Source organism: Chinchilla lanigera, unplaced genomic scaffold (assembly GCF_000276665.1).
Source record: "Chinchilla lanigera isolate Chin_1 unplaced genomic scaffold, ChiLan1.0 scaffold00014, whole genome shotgun sequence".
Classification (NCBI taxonomy): Eukaryota; Metazoa; Chordata; class Mammalia; order Rodentia; family Chinchillidae; genus Chinchilla; species Chinchilla lanigera.
Window position 1 is genome coordinate 1,187,840 of NW_004955415.1, and position 20,193 is coordinate 1,208,032.

General features: G+C 34.5%; 1 protein-coding gene across 1 annotated transcript in view; it reads left to right on the forward strand.

Moving 5' to 3' along the window:
* The window catches only part of Slc12a2 (solute carrier family 12 (sodium/potassium/chloride transporter), member 2), a gene marked incomplete at its 5' end in the record, with an annotated part of 80,945 nt that overhangs the window by 49,543 nt on the left and 11,209 nt on the right, over window positions 1–20,193 (forward strand). Inside the window, 9 exon segments of the mRNA XM_005381114.2 lie at window positions 242–365; window positions 1,464–1,565; window positions 2,858–3,013; window positions 4,247–4,346; window positions 8,216–8,327; window positions 9,533–9,673; window positions 12,822–12,928; window positions 15,758–15,837; window positions 18,343–18,468. Coding sequence (XP_005381171.2) covers window positions 242–365; window positions 1,464–1,565; window positions 2,858–3,013; window positions 4,247–4,346; window positions 8,216–8,327; window positions 9,533–9,673; window positions 12,822–12,928; window positions 15,758–15,837; window positions 18,343–18,468 — 1,048 coding nt within the window.

A 20,193-nucleotide genomic window follows, 5' to 3' on the forward strand; every position in this document is an offset into this window, starting at 1 on the left:
AATTTTTAACATGGGTGTGAGGTAAACGACAGATAAAAATTTAAGCAGTATTTTAAACCAGGTACCATTCTAGTGTTTGAAATGTTTGAATGTCCATTACCCTTTGTAGGTGAAGCACTCTAAGACAAGGAAGAAAGAGGATGGGAATCAGAAATTTGGGTTCCATACCTGATTAAACTATTGTACATTTATATGTCTAATTCTGATATATTTCATTTTTATGTTTGTATGTTTTCATTAGGCTCTTTGTAAGGACAACATCTACCCAGCTTTCCAGATGTTTGCTAAAGGTTATGGAAAAAATAATGAACCTCTTCGTGGTTACCTCTTAACATTCTTAATTGCACTTGGATTCATCTTAATTGGTTAGTGTATAAATGGTGTATTAATGCAGAGTTTAATGCATTTACAGTAATAGGTCTGAACATAAATTACTAACAAAGTGTTTACCTTGCTTGGTATAGTAAGCTTATTTCCTTTTAATCAAAAAAAATTAATGTATAAAATATTGCAAGCACTAGCATTCAATAAATATTTTCTAAATTTACTAGGATTGCTAAGTCCTCATCAGGGATAATGGAAACTGTTACATTTTTGTTCCTAAACCAAATGTTGTAGTGGCATAAGGGAAAGATGCTAGTGTCCACCAGAAAGGTAATACTGCCATGGATTTGATTTTTGCCTTTCATTACAAGTGAGCCTGTGGTGTTCCACTGCTCAAGAAAACATTGAAGTTTTAAGAATTTTTCAAACCCCTCAGATAAGTTAATACTGAAAGTCCAGTGACCCTGTCAGTTACTGTGGTGCTGTGTGGGAAAGTGTAATGCAGCCAGGCATATATTTGATTTAGCTGATTTTGGAGAACGAGTTGTCAGCATGCAGTGAGGTTCTTATGTTCCAGAAGTTCTCTGACTGGGTATGCATTTCAGAGAAACTTACAAGGATGGTTCTGATACCATGATGTAGTGCAAAAGGGAAGCAACCTAAATCAGATAAGAATGAAGCTACAAGGTAACATACGACAGTGAGAAAAAGAAAAACAAACAAAAAAACTTGTTTTTCACATAGTAATATGGATGAATTTCAGACATAACAAATAAACAAGATCAAATGAAGAAAGCTACATACAGTGTGGTATTAATTATTTCACTTTGCAAATACCCCAAACAAGCCTATGTAATTCAAGACTACATATGTATTATATGTGTAGGCTGTAAATAAATAAAATGTGATTGTAAGGAACATACCAAGTTTAGAATAGTGAAGTATAAGGAGATTTCAACCGTATACGTAAAGTTTGGTTCCTGAAATGGGTAGTATATGATGTGTTTGTTGGCAAAGTGCCAACATTTAATCTAGATGGTGTATACAGGGGCATTCACTACTGTATTACCTAAAAGTTTGAGTATTTCATAACTTTAAAAAGTGACCATCATTAAATTTATGTTATGTTTCTTTTGCAGCTGAACTGAATGTTATTGCTCCAATTATCTCTAACTTCTTCCTTGCTTCATATGCATTGATCAATTTTTCGGTATTCCATGCATCGCTTGCAAAATCTCCAGGTGATTTTCCTTTTTTAAAAATGTTTATAAGTGTATTAATTTCTTTCATTAAAAAAAAACTTCCACACATTTTTAAAGTTGGTGTGTGTGATTAGCTCATTAACACCTTCCTACCGGCTTGAACCACCGATAGTGTACACATAGCTTCTCCATCAGGCAGCTTAAGCCATAGAGGCACAGCTGCCTGCCAGGACAGTCGTACATGCATGCCCCATCGTGTATGTGTCAATGCTCAGTTTTCTTTTGTAAGTAAATCAAGTTACATCTTCAAAGATTTCTTTATCATGAAGTTCACTAATGTTTTCTTAAAGGATTTAATATATGTTGAATTAATTTTTAATTCTAACATTGTGAAAGAATTTGTATTTTAAGAATTCTTTTCTACTGTGTGGCTGATTCTGAGTTCTAAGAACATTACTGTGATACAGTCACTTAAAAAATTGTTTTATTCTGAGAATAAAATCCAGAGCCTCAGCCATATTAAGCATGTGTTCTATTACTGAGCCTCCCAAAACATTTTTAGCATGATGAGCTGTAATGAAAAGGAACTTTTGTGAACTGAGACAGTATGTGGGGCTTTGTTACAGACCAAGGCAGCGGTTAGAAATCAGGGAAGGAGGTGAAAGAGCAGAGGCGGCCCCTCCAGGTTCTGTCTCAGCGCAGGAGGGGGAGTGTGGAGGCTGTGGGAACAGACACTTCAGCTTCAGTTTTTAATGAAATTTCACTGGAATCATTTTTTAAAATATTTTGAGATATAGGACTACATACCAATGAAAATTTAAGAATATTTTGTCTTCAGCATTTTTAAAAAGTGCTTATTCACTAAAAGGGAAGGTGTTTTACTATACTCCATGCTTAGATTTTCTGACAAGTGGATGAATTTTTAATGATTTTCATGAAAAGTTTTATTTACAGTGTTGTATGTATTTGTTAGGACATGGCTATGTCTAATGCTAAAAGCAAAAAAAAAGCTATACCCCTGCTGACTCAATTTGAAGCCTTCATTTTTATACTGTCCCTAGGTTTTAGCATTCATTAGTTTGATGTACAATGTCTTGTGAAGTTTATTGACTACAGACCTAATAAGATACAATAATACAAAAAATAGATTTACCATATTTAAAGCCATCAAAAATTGTAAAGAATTGTGGTCAGTAGCAGTCTTTCACTTTACGGTTACAGTTGATGCTTAAATTCTTCAGTGTGGCAGCCATATAGTAAATTATTTTGTGTGCATATATGCATAAAGCAAATGAATAATCTGAGTGACTTTGTCTGTTTATTATTCTTAGGATGGCGTCCTGCGTTCAAATACTACAACATGTGGATATCACTTCTGGGTGCAATTCTTTGTTGCATAGTGATGTTTGTCATTAACTGGTGGGCTGCATTGCTAACATACGTAATTGTCCTTGGACTGTATATTTATGTTACCTACAAAAAACCAGGTTAGTAGCCTTTGCTATTTAGTATTTCAAACTAAGAAATGTCTAAAAGTTCTTCATGGGTTTTCATATTTAAGAATTCATCTTTTGTGTATTTGAAAGGTACGTATGCATAATGTAAAATACTTCATTTACAAATACATGTACTTTCTGTTTTTCAACAAAAAAAACATGAGTTTAATGAAATTACTTAGGCTATTTATTACAGTGGAATTCCATTCTTATCCATAAGTTAAATTTAACTAATCCTATTTGTAGAAAAATAAGTTAGTATAATTAGCATTCTGTTGGTAAATCAATGTATTTTAAAATTATTCTTTAAAAGAATGCAGATTGTATTGTAGTAGCTGTCAGCCTAATAAGCATACATAGTACCTGTTTTGGTCTTAGAGAACTATAGTAGGTAACATGAAAGTCACAAAATTATAAAAAACATAATATGCTTCCCACTAGGTTACAGTGTAGCAGGGAACTGTGGACAGACATGTTTTAACTGAGAAATAATCAGTGTGCCATGTTGGTAATGGCCAGGTCCAGTGTGTCTCCATGCAAAATGGTGATGCTACAGTATGTTAGCATTGGTTCAGTTTACAAAAGAAAGATCTCACAAAAGTTGGGAAAGTTTGGCCTGGTAGGAATTACTTAGGAAGAGATTATAAGAGTAGTTGGAACACAGTAGTTTTATTGACCTGGTAGGAATTACTTAGGAAGAGATTATAAGAGTAGTTAGAACATAGCAATTTTAAACAGTTACAAAACATTTTTAATCTAGATATGAAATAATGAGGTTTTGGATTAAAGGCATGGCTGTTGAAATGAAATGGACAAAAAACTTACAAGTCTATAAATTGACATGTGTAAAATTGTCATTTGGGGTCTAACTTGTTTATTCAATAACAGATGAAATTTTCATGATCCAATATCCTGAACGGCTAAGTATTATAAATAGCCCTTCTGATCTGTTTACATTCAGATTTGTGGCTACATAAAACAGTAATTTTAAAATGCTTTGTTGTTTGAAAAGCTCCTGAGTTACATGCACATCTTTTCTAAGGTCTTTGAGCATGGTCATAGATGATTATAGTTTTAATATCATGCTATATACACTTGTACCATTGAAAGAGTACTGTATTTTAGCAGTTGATGTTTGAATATTAAAGTGCTGTGTGATTTCTCTGTGACTCTTTAATTGGCTATCATTGATAATTATCTTGCCTGGATGTTGTCTCCCCACAGATGTGAACTGGGGATCCTCCACACAAGCCCTGACCTACCTGAATGCGCTGCAACATTCAATCCGTCTTTCTGGTGTGGAAGACCATGTGAAAAACTTTAGGTATGTGATAAGGCAACACAGAGACACTTTCTTTCATCTGGCCAGTTAGTTTTTTTTAAACTGTTCTCAGTACCATTTTCATATGTTAGTTGTAGAGGTTTCTCATTTGCAGACTTTGAAGTGATAAGTAGCATAAGGTGAAATTTTATTCTGTCCTCTGTGGGCATTAATGTTTTTAGATATATATTAACTATATAAAAATTTCATAAAGCTTTTTGATATATTTAATTTGACTGTTATTCCCTTCTTATCAGTAACTGGAAACTAGTTGCAGTGATTTTTAAAAAATCATTGCTTTACAATAGTAAGCACTTAGGCTGTATTTTCTTCAATAAATGACTTCAGGTATACTTTATGAAAATTGTTTAACACATTTCTAATAATTGATGGTATTCACTTCTTAAAACACTACTGATACACATATTTCTCTAAAACCAGAAATATTGTGTACCTCTATATATTGTTAAGACATTATGTCATTATTTATACTTAGTTAAAACTTGGTTTGGTGCTTGGTGTGGTGGTATATCCCTGTAATCCCAGCGCCTGGGAGTCTGAGGCAGGAGGATAACAGAGAGTTTGAGGCCAGCCTGGGCTACATAGTGAATTCAGGGCCAGCTTGTACTACATAAGGACATCCTGTCTTAAAAAAAAGAAAGCCCCCAAAACCTAGTTTTGTCATTTTCAAAAAGCTGATCATTAGGCAACAATTCTTAAATTGTTCAAATTAAGTCTGGTTGTGACCAGGTGACTCTCTTTAGTCATGAGTAACTACTGCTCAATGGTTTCTGCATAGTAAACACAGAAATCTGTTTCATATTTCTCAGTAAATCAAAAGGGAAAATGTTTAAAAAGTAATATTTTGAGGAATTAAATGCCAGAAAGCAGTTACTGTACCCAGCTTCTCCTAGCAAGAAAAGCATGTGTGCACCCTTCCTGTTGTCTTTTTGAACACCTTCCACACACACAGACACAGTCATTCTCTTCCAGAATGAAAAATTTCTAGAGACCACAGCTTTGCAGTGAGAGAAATGGGGAAAACAAAAAGGAAGAAGAGCCCTGAAAGGGAAAACCTCAATTTCAGCATATTTTGGATAGTTGGGGCCAGATATGAGAGAAAAATAGAAATTTTGTGTCTCATAACCGTATGAACAGGAGTCAGAAGTTACTCTGCTATCAGAATCTGTTAATTTGGTTTATTATAAGAATGAGAACATTTAAAGATTTTTTAGTCTGTTTGACTTTCTAATTTTCATCTGAATTATGAAGGAACATAGTATAAAGAAGGAAACCAGTGGACACAGTTTATCGTGAAAGTCAGCACTTGCTTCACCCCACATAGCCCTGTTTTGTACCATAAACAGCCACATTCAACTCCAGCAGGCTTTTTGTAGTTTTTTAGTATTTACCTCATAATCACCATGCTTGTCTTGCTGCATTTTTAAAATTTTTAATCTTAGGCATCATCAGTTGATGTCCTTGATTTACCTGGGCTAAACATGTATATGTACTCACATACCAGTATTTTTTTGTTCTTATTTTGATTAGATCATATTTGGTAGTTAAGTTTTTTTTGACGTTTTAAACATGATTAAAAGTTGAGTCCGGTAGTAAATCCTGATTGCTCTTTCATGGCTACACAACTTTTTTTGTTTTCTCTGAAGCTAGTCATTTTTTTCTGATTAACTTGCTATTTACCATTATCTTTGCCTTCATCACATTTGCCAAAAGATTTTGTTTCCTTCACCTGTAGTTTCTGTAACCTTTAACTTACTTTTCCTTTTGCTGTTTCTTTAATTTGGGTTCTTGAATTCAACTTTGTCTGAAGTGAAGTATTTATTTGTAATCTTTGGTGCAGAAGATCTGCTTCGGGGAGTAGGTCTTGTCAGTGAAGTCCTAGATGGAGATTAAGAGGGCTTTGCTCCTTTTTTGAGGAATTTAAGTCATTTTAAAGATTTTCTTTGCAATCTGATAACATTTCCCAGAAATGGATCTTTTGCTTCTCTTCTGTGCATGAAGAAATATAGCAGAAAAACAGAAATTACTCTTACGTAAAATTATGCGTCTCATAACTGTATGGACAGAAGTCAGAGTTAACCTTCCTCTTCTGTGTGCTCTTCCTGTGCATCATTCTGAGAGTCAGGTGGAGAGTGGGTTTGGAAGACTCTGGGTTCTGTGTATAAATGTTCTGCTACAGATAGCTTCCTGGTCGGGCATGGAAGGACTGTAATCCCCGTACTTGGGAGGCTGAGCGAGAGTTTAAGGCCAACCTGGTGTACATAGCAAGACCCTGTCTCAAAAAACGAAAAAAATTAAAATAAGTTACATCTGCCCTTACCTGTTACCAGTGTTTTCCAGGCTAACTAGTTTTCTTTAGCAAATAAGCGAAATGGGATTGGGGAAGACCAGGTACAGTGACCTATCATAGTGATAGAAATGATTTGATTCTAGTTGCTTCTTACACAAACTTTAAACCAGTCTTACTTTCTGTCCCTTCGTTCCTGCTGCTTCCAGAGGTACCTAGTGCTACCAGCATCTAAGCATTTTGATGATTTTTACATGTGAAATCAGCAAGCTTCATTTGGTTCCCATACTCATTTTGGATTTACCTATTTCCTGGTTTGTCAGATCCTTTACAGTGTTTCTCTTTGCTATCTAACTTGAAGATACTTTAATATTATTTTCTCTTTATGCTTTATATTTTTGTAGATTTTGTGCTTTAATAAAACTCATAAGATGAAGATTTTCAAGGAAGGAACTAAAATCAAAGACAATTATTTGCTGTAGAGTTGTTACTCATTTCTAATATATTTTGTACTATACTTCTGTTGGTGTGATAAAACTGAGTCAAGGGGCTGGGGATTTAGCTCAGCAGCAAAAGCGCCTGCCTGGCAAGCGCAAGGTCGTGAGTTCGGTTCCTGGTACCAGAGAAAAACCAAAAAAAAAAAACTGAGTCAAATTGCGTCTTTGTAGTGAGTTTACTATTTAGCACGGGTAGGGATAGGTGAACTTCTTATGGTAATAAATCATATTATTTAGGGCGTAGTCTAAATTATCATAACAGACTGAAAAATGCAGTAGCTTAAGTGAGAGATGGATAGTGTGTGATAGTCCAGAGGTACTTCATGGCAAGTGGGCAAATTTGCTGCTTTTGGTCTTTTGAAATTTGTATTACTTTATATTGTCGCACTTTGCTATTCTTTAGAAAGTGTTTTTGCCCATGGGGTCAAAGTCATCACGACATTCATCATCTTAACGAAAAGTATAAAAGAGGAGTTAGCTTCCTTTATAAAGCACATGACCTGGAAATAGGAACGCCTTATGGGCTGTAAGTCACAGGGTCATGATTAGCCACTAAGAACTGCACTGTGTGGCTGGGGAGCCTTGCAACCTACTAAGGTGAAGAAAAGGAGGAGTCCATGAGGGGCAAAGAAAGCTGAAGAGGTAGGGCTGATGTCATGAAGTAGAAGTAATTAGGGTGATATCAGCTGTAATTAGGAGAGAATTAACCTGTTTTGTACATGAAGGCATTGCCATGCCCTCAGGAAATTTTGCAAGCTGTGTGAAAGAACCGGGGTATTTATTACTGTAGGAGATGAAAAGTTAACTAGTAAGGTAATTTCTTTGTATAGTTCTACCAGAATCTTGATATATTATATTACGTATTGTTTTAGAGGGATTAGTTGGCATGGTTGTTCCAAAAGGTTTATTTTTGCATTTCTTATATACCAAACAGGCCTGGGTAAAATTTACCTCCTGTGAGAATCTGATGCCCTGTGTCTTTAGAACAATTTCAGAAATGAAAGAGAAACAGCTTAAAAGTCATGTCCTTGTTTCCAAAAACAAACTTCTCTACTTTTATTTTTTAGACCACAGTGTCTTGTTATGACAGGTTCTCCAAATTCACGCCCGGCTTTGCTCCATCTTGTTCATGATTTCACAAAAAACGTTGGTTTGATGATCTGTGGCCATGTGCATATGGTAAGAATCAATTTTGTTTTCTGTATTGAAACATGTTAGCTCTGTGTATAACGTGATATATGGGGCTTTCTAGATTGAAAGTAATCTGCCAAACAGATATTTTAAAGTAGTTTTCTTTAAAATATTTTGCCTCTAGACAATCTCAAGTTAGCATTTTTTAAAATTTTTGACATTTTAGTTTTTATTATTATTTTAACCAGCAGTAAAAAAAAAATAGTGTAAATTTGTAAAAAATTTTATCTTAAGAGTATTTTGGTTTTGGCATCTTGGATATTGGGAAAATTGCTGCCTTAACTGTTCTGCATAAGAAACTAGAATATTTGTCAGATTGACTCTTTTCCCAAGCTCCATTGTTCATCTAATTTTGGTGCCAGAAATTTACACTGTCCACTCCATGTCCCAGCTGTACCAAAGTTGCTCTTCTACATGCCTGATGGCAAAGTCACAGCTCTGTGTGTGTGTGTGTGTGTGTGTGTGTGTGTGTGTATGAGAGAGAGAGAGACAGAGAGAGAGAGATGGCAGAGGAAAACACTGACACATTAATGTTACCTGGACTGTGTGGAGTTTTCCGCTTTGTCTCCAAGGTGATTCATTCAAGTTAGGATCTTGAGCACAAGACATACAAATGAAGTGGTTTCCCTACCAAGAAAGATAAATTATCTTTTCCTTATTCATGTAATAGTCTTAAATATATTTTTAGATTTTGTTTTCTATATTTGTATATAACACACATGTTGCTTATCAGGATCACATGGGAACTTTGAGTTAATAAAACTCATAAGGAAAAGATATATTACTGTATTAACTGCTCACTTTTTCAGTGATATTCTTAAGTTACTGAAAACTAATAACTCAGACACTTCACCTGAACAGAAACAAACTATATAAACTTATTTGGCTCTGTGTGATCTCTCCCTTTTTAATGATTTCTAACATCTGCCATTAATTTAGGAGTAAAATGTTTTGTGTTAGTCTGTGTTTCTCTTCTTCCTCCCTTTTGCTGGCATCTGCTGTGCCTTAACCATACCACAGCACTACCTTTTTGTAATTTTAAGTATTAGGTAGAATTAAATTAAAAGCTGTCATTAGACTTCTACTCCATTATTTAGTCTCCTGGTTTCAAAGCAGCGTAATAGAATGGCTTTTATAAATGTGAAGTAGATTGTCTTGCAGCTAAAGATATTGTTAATATCTTATATTTGAAGGGCCCTAGAAGACAAGCGATGAAAGAGATGTCCGTGGATCAAGCCAAATACCAGCGCTGGCTCATTAAAAACAAAATGAAGGCTTTTTATGCTCCTGTCCATGCAGATGACTTGAGAGAAGGCGCACAATACTTGATGCAGGTAAATGCACCGGCCTTTCACACATCTGTGTTGTAGGGCTATGCAACGTCTAGAAACTTCCCCATTCTAGATTTCATTCCTCACACTAACACAAATGGTGCATACTTTAGAATATCTTTAAATACACTACTAAGATTATATGGTTTTAAATTAAAGAGACTATAAAAGTTTTGTGTTGTTGGCTGACAGCAAAGAACTTACTTAAAAATTATCTTAGGCTATTTCTCCCCTTCTATAAATACCTACTCCCTGCTGCACCCACTGGTTTTTTCTTTTTGTAAGAATGTTAATAATACCAGTCTTTAATTTTTTTTAAATACTAGTCCTTCATATTTCTTACTATTTATTTGCTAGTACTAAACTTAGATTTCTATTTCAGTTTTGTGTATGGTATAGTAGCCAGAATAGAGGATTTGGAATCAGTCCTGGGTTTAAATGCTAACACTGCCACTTGCTTGTGATGGCTTTTGAACTGAGCTAGTCACTGAACTTCTCTGAACTTCAATCTTCTCCATGCTAAAGGCTGCAGGGAGTAATAAATGTGGTTAGATGTATTCACCAACTTATTTTTACAGGAATCCATTTCTTAAAAAAAGAAAACAGCGTAACTCTAAGCTATCCGTGTAAACTGAGGGTTCATAGGCTCAGAGCATTGTCTTCGGAGCCTTTGTGTTGTGAGGAGGATAGTCACTAAGTAAGACGTCCTAGTAATGAAGCAGTGATAGACACTCATACGGGAAATTTAACATATGACAGGGGAGGGCACTGAATGGATGGGCTGGAACAGCTGATTTATGCAGGTGGTAACATAATAAAATAGATCCTTAAAGCATTTACACAAAAATCATTTCCAAATGAATTAAAAGTACTAAATATAAAACAATTTTTAAGGGACATATGTAAAATAATTTCTAACGTAGAGAAGAATTTTTTAAAAATGAAAGTGTTGAGCTATGAAGAATAGATCAGTAGTTTTTTTTCAAGTTTAAAATTTTGAACTTCTGATGAAAATGAAAAGGAAAGGCAAAGATCAAAGGAAAATAATTCTAACCTGATCAGCAAAAGAATGGTCCATAGTATATAAAAATATTAAAGGTAGTAAAAGGAAAAAAAGTAAAACATATGAGTTGAAGTGGAAAGGTAAATGACAAAAATGAAAACCACAATACAGTTTTGTTCCATACCCATCAGATGACCAAATATTATGTATACAAAGTGTTGAAAATTGTGTAGATCAAGTAGAGATCTTCAAACTGCTGTGGTAACTTAGACTGTGTAACCACTTTCGGATAGCAGCCTGAGAGACTGAATATTCCGCACCATTTCATTCTTAAATGTACACTATAGGAGACACCTCTGTACGTGTGAAGAAGGCTGTGTGAAGCTCCACAGCAACGTCAGTTGTAATAGTGAAAGACAGTTGGGAGTTACTTTAGCGGCCATGAATTAGAGAATTGAAAATCACTAGAATTTTACACAGTGGCAAAAAGGAACTATATGTAACATGGGTAAACCTCAAAAGCAACAGTAGTAGGAAAAATAGCAATTTTTTAAAAGTATTTGAAAAATATAAAGATACAAACTTTTTTAAATATGTAAGTTAAAATTTTATAAGTATAGTGTATGTATCCCTAAATAATAGATTACATAGTACAAAGTGATCATAAAGATGCATAGGGAGGGCCTGGGGATTTAGCTCAGCGGCACAGCACCTGCCTGGCAAGAATGAGGTCGTGAGTTCGATTCCTAGTACTGGAAAAAACCCACACACACAAAAAAGATGCATAGGGTGCTTTGTGTGTGTTTCACGTGTTTTTCTTAACCTCAGCAGTGAGCACATACTTTTAGTACTTTATTAATTTTATGTTTAAATGTTTCAGGTACAGTGCTAACCCTGATCATAAGGTTATTTCTAGTCGGTAAATATTGCTTGTTTTTGTACAGTTTATAGGAACATTTTGATAACCACTTTATACAGTTTATGAAGAAAATGAAAGACTGAAGTGGTTCTTAAATTTGAGCTTCCATGAGAGTCAACTGGTAGATTGTTAAACTCAGATTTCTGGGTTCCATCACCAAATGAGGCAGGTGGCTTGTGGGGAGGCCCAAGAATTTGCCTAATAAAGTTCCAGAATGCTGCTTGAGGCTGGTGATCCAGTTCTGGAACCACACCAAAGGGTTTTTGTAGTATGAATGATAATGTTGTAAAATTAGGCACAGTTGGAACCACCTAATCCATACACCCAACCAACATGCCCCAGTGGATTCTGAGTTTCAGCAGTGTCAGGCAAATAGGATAAATAAAACAGTCCCTCATATACTGCACCTGTAAGTGTGGCAAATGCAGCCACTTGGTCAGGATGCCCAGGTGTTTGACTTTATTCTAGTAGTAGAGCTGTCTGAGGAATTGTGTGAAATATCCATACTATTAGGTACCAGTTGCCTCTACAGATTTAATTGAAATAATAGCATAAGTTGTCCCTGAAATTTTCCTTTGTCTTTTGCAAACCCACTACATAAAATGCCTGTATATGTTTTTGTTTCTTGCAGTCTTTGTCAGAAAATGTTTTTGTACATTAATTTGTTTCTATAATATCATACCTTTTAGTTCAAGATACTGTTTTTAGATGATTGTGTTTTATTAGACCTTGTGCTCTTTTAATGTCTCTGTCCCTCCATTACTTTAGTTAATAATTGTAATCATCATAAGAATTTATCATTAAGCTAGCATTTGAATATCCAGCCTCCACAACAAAGAAGATTCTTTTTTGGTTTTGTTTTTTATTTTTTGGTCTTTCTGGGACAGGGTTTCACTATGCAGTTCAGGCTGGCCTTGAACTCACTTTATAGCCCAGGCTGTCATGGAACTCTCAGAGATCCTCCTGCCTCAGCCTCCCTGTGCTAGGATTACAGGCATACTACTACCATGCTCAATCCTTAACTAATATTTTTGTATGTGTTAATTGTAAGTAACATGTGATAAGTGTAATATGTGTAATTTACAAGTAAATATACATGTATTGCTGAAGAGCTTTTGCTGATGGGATATGTAATGTTTGACAGCTGTTTACTTGAAGATTTTTTATGTCATAAAAAATGATTTTGTTGAAAAGTGTGTGTTTGAAGTTATGTCCATCATATATTTTAGGCTGCTGGTCTTGGTCGTATGAAACCAAATACACTTGTCCTTGGATTTAAGAAAGATTGGTTGCAAGCAGATATGCGGGATGTGGATATGTATATAAACTTATTTCAGTAAGTATCTCTTTGATTTAGTAATTTGGTTAGTTTAGAAAATACTAACTTTGAAAATTCATGCCTTGTTTGGGATGCTGTTTATGATGCAGCCTCCTAACAGAAACATAAGAATGAAAACGAGTCAAGGGTTCAAGTTGGTGATCTGTTAAAACACCCTACCTATGTCTGCACACATAGGTGTGCGCCCACACGCACACAGATATGTGGTATATATGTATGTGTGTGTATGTTTGTACATAAACACATACGCATAGGAGAGAGAGTGTGTGTGTGCACTAAATTAGTGCGCTGTTTTATCCCCATAACTCTTGCAGAGCAGGTTCCCCAATGTCAGACCCACTGCCTTCCAAGCTGTGCAATTGTTAGTTCTCGTGGGTGTAAAGACAAAGGGCATTTCAGCACTGGTAACAGCCTCACAGGTCTAGTTTTGTTTTCCTCTCCTGCTGATTTTTGTCAATCATTTGGGTCATTCCTTAGGTTATTTACATTTCAATTTACATGTTTGTTTTTCTCACCCCCTTGATGTGCTGCATTCTGATTTACTACTCACTTTGCAGCGGTAGTTTCTGTGGTCTTTATATACAGTTCAGTGTTGTGTCACATCGCTCTTCTTGTGGTTTATCTAGTGAGTTCTTTGTACTCTGTCACTTTGTTTTGGTGGCTTTACTCTCAGTTCATGGATTTTTGTATGTATCTCTTGAATGTAATCTGCAAGCCATGGTTTTTACAACCCAGGTAATTAAATAGTTCCTCTTTTTGCCAGATTTTTCTTAGTGTTTTTCCTAGTATTATAGGATTTGGATAGCAAATATATTTATCTCAGTTAAATGAGAATAAAAACGACCCGTCGCTGTGATGTACTTGATGGAAGTGTTATCCTTCCTGTCACAGTCACTGATGAACTGAAACAGTTTGCTCCTTGGAAAGTATTTCTTGAGATACAAACAGCTGTCATTTTTAAAAGTGTATTTAACGAAATGGTCCTAAGTTGTATTTTCTCCATGAATTTGGATCTGAGCACCTTTAACTTGCTGGAGTTGTCTCTGTCACAGGAACTCCACTGTGTAGATATAACAGCAGTATTACTGCCTGCCTCATGTGGGATAGCTTATTTTCTTTGGTACTTTTGGAAAGTCTAAGGAAATAACCAAATCTCATATTCTACCTTTTGAAAAGCCTCTTTATATTGATTACTAATATACACTGTGTGATGAACAGCTAATTGTTGTTTTTAGTAAGAATAAAGCCCTGCTGATTTTGTTGGGTTGTTTCTGCTTGTTAGGTTTGCATTCATTTTTTATAAGGAAACTCACATGGGCGCTTTCTAATTCTGTACTGTGTACTTTTTGTATGTATGCACAGGGAAAGAAAAAGAGTGGAAATGGAATAAATCATTTAGACCATAGCGTTTCTTTTTTTCTTTTAAGGCTAAAAACAATGATACAGAGTAATTTAAAAAGTGAAATTTTTGCAAATAATTCTTTCCTACACCTGCGCTTTATTCTGCATTGCTTATAACAAGAGAGCTAACAGGGCACGCTTAACTCGCCTCTCTAGGGATTGAAATGAGCACTCTGAAAGTTAATATTGTATGTCAGCAGTTAAAGGACAGGTAAAATAATAAACACCCTTTGGTTTTTAGAGCCATGGAAATTAATGGCAGTTTTAAAGTAGGACGCTACTCATTCTTTTACCTTGTGACACTTCCCTTAGTGTTTTAGTTGTGATTCTAAATAATTTATGACTGACATTTAATGTGAATTCTTTTATTAGTAGTATGTAAGTTTTGCAACCACTGCCCAATTTATATAGCTTTACAGCACAAGAGTTTAGCTGTTTTGATCCAAATTCATCTTTAGGATCTATTTTTTAAATGCTTATAGTTATTTTTCTCGGTTATTAGTGAGATCTTTCAGGATACAGCTAAGAAACTTTAGCATGTCAATTAAATTTTTTTCCTACAATTCTCTTTTGACTTTAATAAATGACAGGAATGAGGTCTAGTTGTCTCTCCATAATTTAAATAGAAAAGATTTTTTCCAGCCACATGTTATACCCTAAGCACATCCTTGCATTTTCTCAGTGGGAGAAATAATTTGGTCATTTTGTTAGATTTTAACTTTTTGTTGGGTATGTAGATTTATAAGTCTGATTTTTAGAGCTGTTGTCAAGGTTTTAGTGTGTATAAATTCTTTGGAGTACTTTTTAAACCAGAATTTCAAAAATTTTTTAAAATACCCTTTTCAGAAATTTCTTCATACTCCACAACCTGCTATCATTTTCAGCAGAATACAGTTTTCTTTTTCTTCATGTATTTCTCTTGGCTTTAAGAGTATAAGCCTAAATATAAATGTGATGGGGTCTTTGTAAGTTGTTTATCCATAGTTTCACTTTCTAGGATAAAAATACCATTATTGCTTTAAATAGCTGTGTAGGTACATACACTCATGTGTTGCTCAGTGATGAGGATACATCCTGAGAAATGTTATTTCATTGTGAACAGTCATAGCATATGCTCACACAAGTCTGCGTGGAACAGCCTACCACACACCATATGAAATATATGGTCGTATATATGTAGTTTGTTAGTGACCAAAACATCTAGTGGCACATGACTATGTTATAGCAATTTACACTTTAGTTTTCAAGGGTATTAAGAAAAGAAAGGTGTGGAATTTAAACCTAACACTGTTCCTGTCTCACCAACTTTTAAAATGTATCGAAGAAAAACATTTAAAGCTGAAAGTAGTTTTAGAGATCGCCTACAGTTGCCTTCATTTTATAAAGAACATAAACAGAAATTTTTTGATTACCCCCCCTCCATAGTGATGCCTTTGACATACAGTATGGAGTAGTGGTTATCCGCTTGAAAGAAGGTCTGGATATATCTCATCTTCAAGGACAAGGTAAATTTGTTTGAAATAAAGTTTTTATTTTAAAAATATAAATTACTTTGTTAGAAAATTCTGTATAATTCTCGTGTGTTTTTCATTTAACTTTTATATCTTTTTGTGTCACAGACTCATTATATAGCATTTTAAGTTCATACCTGTTTGGAATCCACCAAACTTTCTGTTTTCTCACTGTGTCAGCCTGGATGATGATTAGTGATTAGTATTGGAGAGTATGAAATTGAATTCAAATTAAAGATTTAAGAGAAGCAGATATTAGTTATGACTGTAAATGGGCTGAATTTGTAAAAACATAAGTACAGCAATAGTGTGAGAAAAATTTTAAATGACTACTAGAACTAGATCATTATACATTCTCATATTTACAAAAGTAGTGTTTTATATTATTAATACCAATAAAAGAGTAAGCTTTTTCATAATTCCTGTGTCTGCAAGAAGACCCATAAAAATTTTTGTCATTTAAAAATATTTATAGATTTAGAGGAAGTTGTAGAAAATATTCCAAGGTCCTGTGCACTCTTTATCCAGCATTCTGGGTCCTCATGGCAACATCTTACAAAGCTATAATACTGTATCAAAACTAGAAAATTCACATTGCAACAGTATGTGGGTTTTATTCTGATTTTACTAATTTTGCATACATTTGTGTGTGTGTATCTGTGTATGTGTAGTTTTATGTCATTTATCATTTGATTTGTGTAACTACCACCATTATCAAGATACAAACTATCCCATCACTACAAAGATTTTCCCTGCAGTTCCTCTTTATAGCCCTCACCAGATTCTTGCTCTGTCCCTTATTATACTGTGTAATTTTTTAATATCAAGAGTATTAGATGGTGAGGCATAGTGGCATATGCCTGTAATCCTAGCACTTGCAAAACTGAGGCAGGACTGCCATGACTTTGAGGCCAGCCTGAGCTACACAGTGAGACCCTGTCTCAAAGAACAAAAAGCAAACAAAACAACAAGAATATTACATAAACAATACAGTGTGTAACATTTAAGTCATTGTTTAAAAGTGAAGGTTAAGACCTAATTAAGGTATAATTGGTAATTCTGCTAACTTTATTATAAACTGTGGAAAGTATCCTCCAAGGATTTCCTGATAGTTTTTTAAAAATGAAGAAAATTTCCTATTACTGATTAATCCAATCACTAGAATTATCTAAGTTTAAGTAGCCAAGATGTATATAATTTTGTCATCTGTTCATGTACTTAAACTGTTTTAGTCTTTCTCTTAAGAGTAGTAGCATATAATTTTGAAAGAAACACTTTAAGACATTTATCTTTGTAACAAAGATACCTTCTTTTGTAACAAAATTGTATGAGTTACTAAAAATGCATTTTTTTATTCTGGAGTAGACCTGGCAAAAATACTATTTAAATTTTCCCGTTGTAATAGTGATGTTTATGATAACTGACTTAAACCTTTTAACTCTGCATAATTGTAAGTAGTATTCCCTTTCAGTCAAGTATTACAGTTTGGCTAACAAATTACGTTTACCGAGGTTTGAATGCAATCGAAATACTAAAGACAGGGTGGGGATATAGCTCAGTGGCATAAGCGCCTGCCTGGCAAGCGCAAGGTCGTGAGTTTGATGCCAGGTACCGCAAAAAAAAAAAAAAAAGAAAGGTTAAAGAAATATTTTCAGATCATTTATAGTCATGAAATACTTTTGAAAATATTCATTAATAAGATTTGGATACAGGAATACAGTTGGCATCAGAACGAAGAGCACAGAGAACATAGGTGTTGGGGGCAACCAGGCAATTCTCTTTTAAAAACCTCAGCCTTCTCTTTTATTTTTGTAGCCTGGAAAAGATTGGTAACTTGTTGGCCCCAGTTTCTTTGTTAAAGCCGAGTTCACCTTGCAGAGTTGTGGTGAAGATTAAAGGGGAGATCAGCCCTGATGAACTCTTAGCGCAGTACTGGCCAGTGGGCTCCCATAGTCTGTCTGTTGTTTCTTTCTCTCTGTTCACACAAATGAAAGATAGGCATTATCAACAACATATCACATTCATATTGTATGTCTCTATGCTAAATGTTTTATCAAAGTTAAATATTCAAAATTGTCCCAAAAAGGAATGAAACCACTTAAAAATGAAATAATTTAACCATATGCTTCTTAGGAAGACTATCTCAGGTTGTCTTCCTCTTACGTGCCTGTGAACATTGGCCATGTTTTATGTATTTTTTTTACTTGTAATTAATTTTGAGAATAGAGTTTGTTTCACATTCTATGTATCATTCTTTTGTCATCCAGTCTGTTATGTGAATTTCTCTCATGACTTACTCCCTAGTACCTAGTTCAGATATCTTAGCCTCTTAGTTGTGGCTCACATATTTAAGTGAACGGTCACTTTAAACAGGTTATCACAAGTTTTTACACAAAAAATTCACATATCATTTGGATTTTAAATGTCATCTATTAAATCTGATGTCTTCGGGCTAAAATAGGATTTTAGATACTATTTTCAATATTTTCATGTCTACAGAAGAATTGTTATCATCACAAGAGAAATCTCCCGGCACCAAGGATGTGGTACTAAATGTGGAATATGGTAAAAACTCGGACTTAGACACTTCCAAACCATCTGGTGAAAAGTCTGTTACGCATAAAGGTAATTTTCATTCAAATAAGTAATATATTAATGGCAGTATTTAAATTGTGAGAGATCATTTTTATTATATAACGTACATTATAAAGTAGCCACTTCTCAAACTTGACACTGCTCATTAGTCATTTTCAACAATGGCTATAAAAGGACTAAACAGTTTTAAGGTATTAGGGTGGGTCATGGAACAGAAACCATGCCAGCTATATACTAACATGGTTTTGTGGTTTTACACTTACTTTAAAGACATTAAATCTGAACTTCGAAAGAACATAATTTTAGAATAACAGATCTCATACTGCTTGTAGAAAATTCACCCACAAATCTGTACGTCATGTTTATGAGAAAGGAAAAGAGATGACTTCCAAATCTTACTCTCCCGCCCTCACTCTCCTACCTCCGTTCAAACTCGTATCTCCGTCTGTCCTGTTCCCAGCTGACACGCAATAAGAAATCTGCACTGTAAATCGTTAAACCACAGTACATTTTTTATTTCTCTACAGTTATTATCATTCTTTTTCTGAAATAGATAAACAAATCATGTCTGTGCTATTTATCTCTTGTAGATTATTTGGAAGAAAAAGAAGATACTTTTTCTTTCTTTCCTTCTTACATACCTTGTTGCTGAGAGGAGTTGTAGTTAAAAGTGCAATTGACACCATTTTTCCTTTCAGTTCTTTGCTGGTTTGATTATCTTCTCTTTTGCCTCAAACTCCATAAAGTGATCCTGGGAACAACTCTTTATGTTTCCACATGTATGTTAGTTTATGACATACGTTCTTGCTTTTTCTCCTGTTTTTTTTCTTGTTTTGTTCATTTATTTTCCTTATAATTGATCCTTTCTCTGTAGAGTCTGTTAGGAATTAATGCATGAAGACATGTTGGAAGAACTAATATTTATGAGGCAGCTACTCTTTGCTCCCATATGTTAGTTGATGTTATCCATACAGTAGGTTATTGTTATGTTACATTTTGAAGACTAGGGTACTGGGTCAGTACATTTATTTGCTCATCTTTCTGTTGTAAAAATCAATCAATGTGCCTTTAATGTAATCATTTTTAAATGTCAATATTTCCTTGACTTTTCTGAACTCATCTAATGAATACAGGATATCCGTAGTTGTAATTTTTTTAAAAAATTATCAAAGGCAAATAATATTAAATATTTATTTTATGAGGATGGTAATGTTCAGTATTATAAAATTAAATGTATATGGTTATTTACCATAACATACATAAAGTTAGCATTCAGAAATAATGTCAACTTTATTTTTTCTTTGCTTTCTATTTAGTCTGTTCTCAAATCAGCATAGATACTGTCAAGAAGTTTGTTTGTCTTGAATTTTTTTTTTGTTTTGGTTTCTTTTTTGTTTTAGTTTTGGGTATGTTTGGGTTTTTTTTTGGTTTTTGAGGCAGGGTCTCATACTCAGAGGCTGACCTTGAATTCATAGTGATTCTTCTGCTTTAGCATCCTAGTTGCTGGGATTATAGGCATGGACCAGCTCTGTAGAGAAGTTTAAACATGTAAAAAGTATTCAGAATTAGAAACATTCTTGTGCAGTTATTACATAGTCGCAGTATTTAGTTGTGTCTGTACTGATTGTGGAGGCACTCAGTGTACACGGGGACAGGAAGAGCGCCCTTTCAGTGCATGCTTATGACAACCCTGAGCTCTGTTCCCTCAGTGCTTACAGTATAACAACTGTAAGAGGTGGGTACTGCTAACCCTGT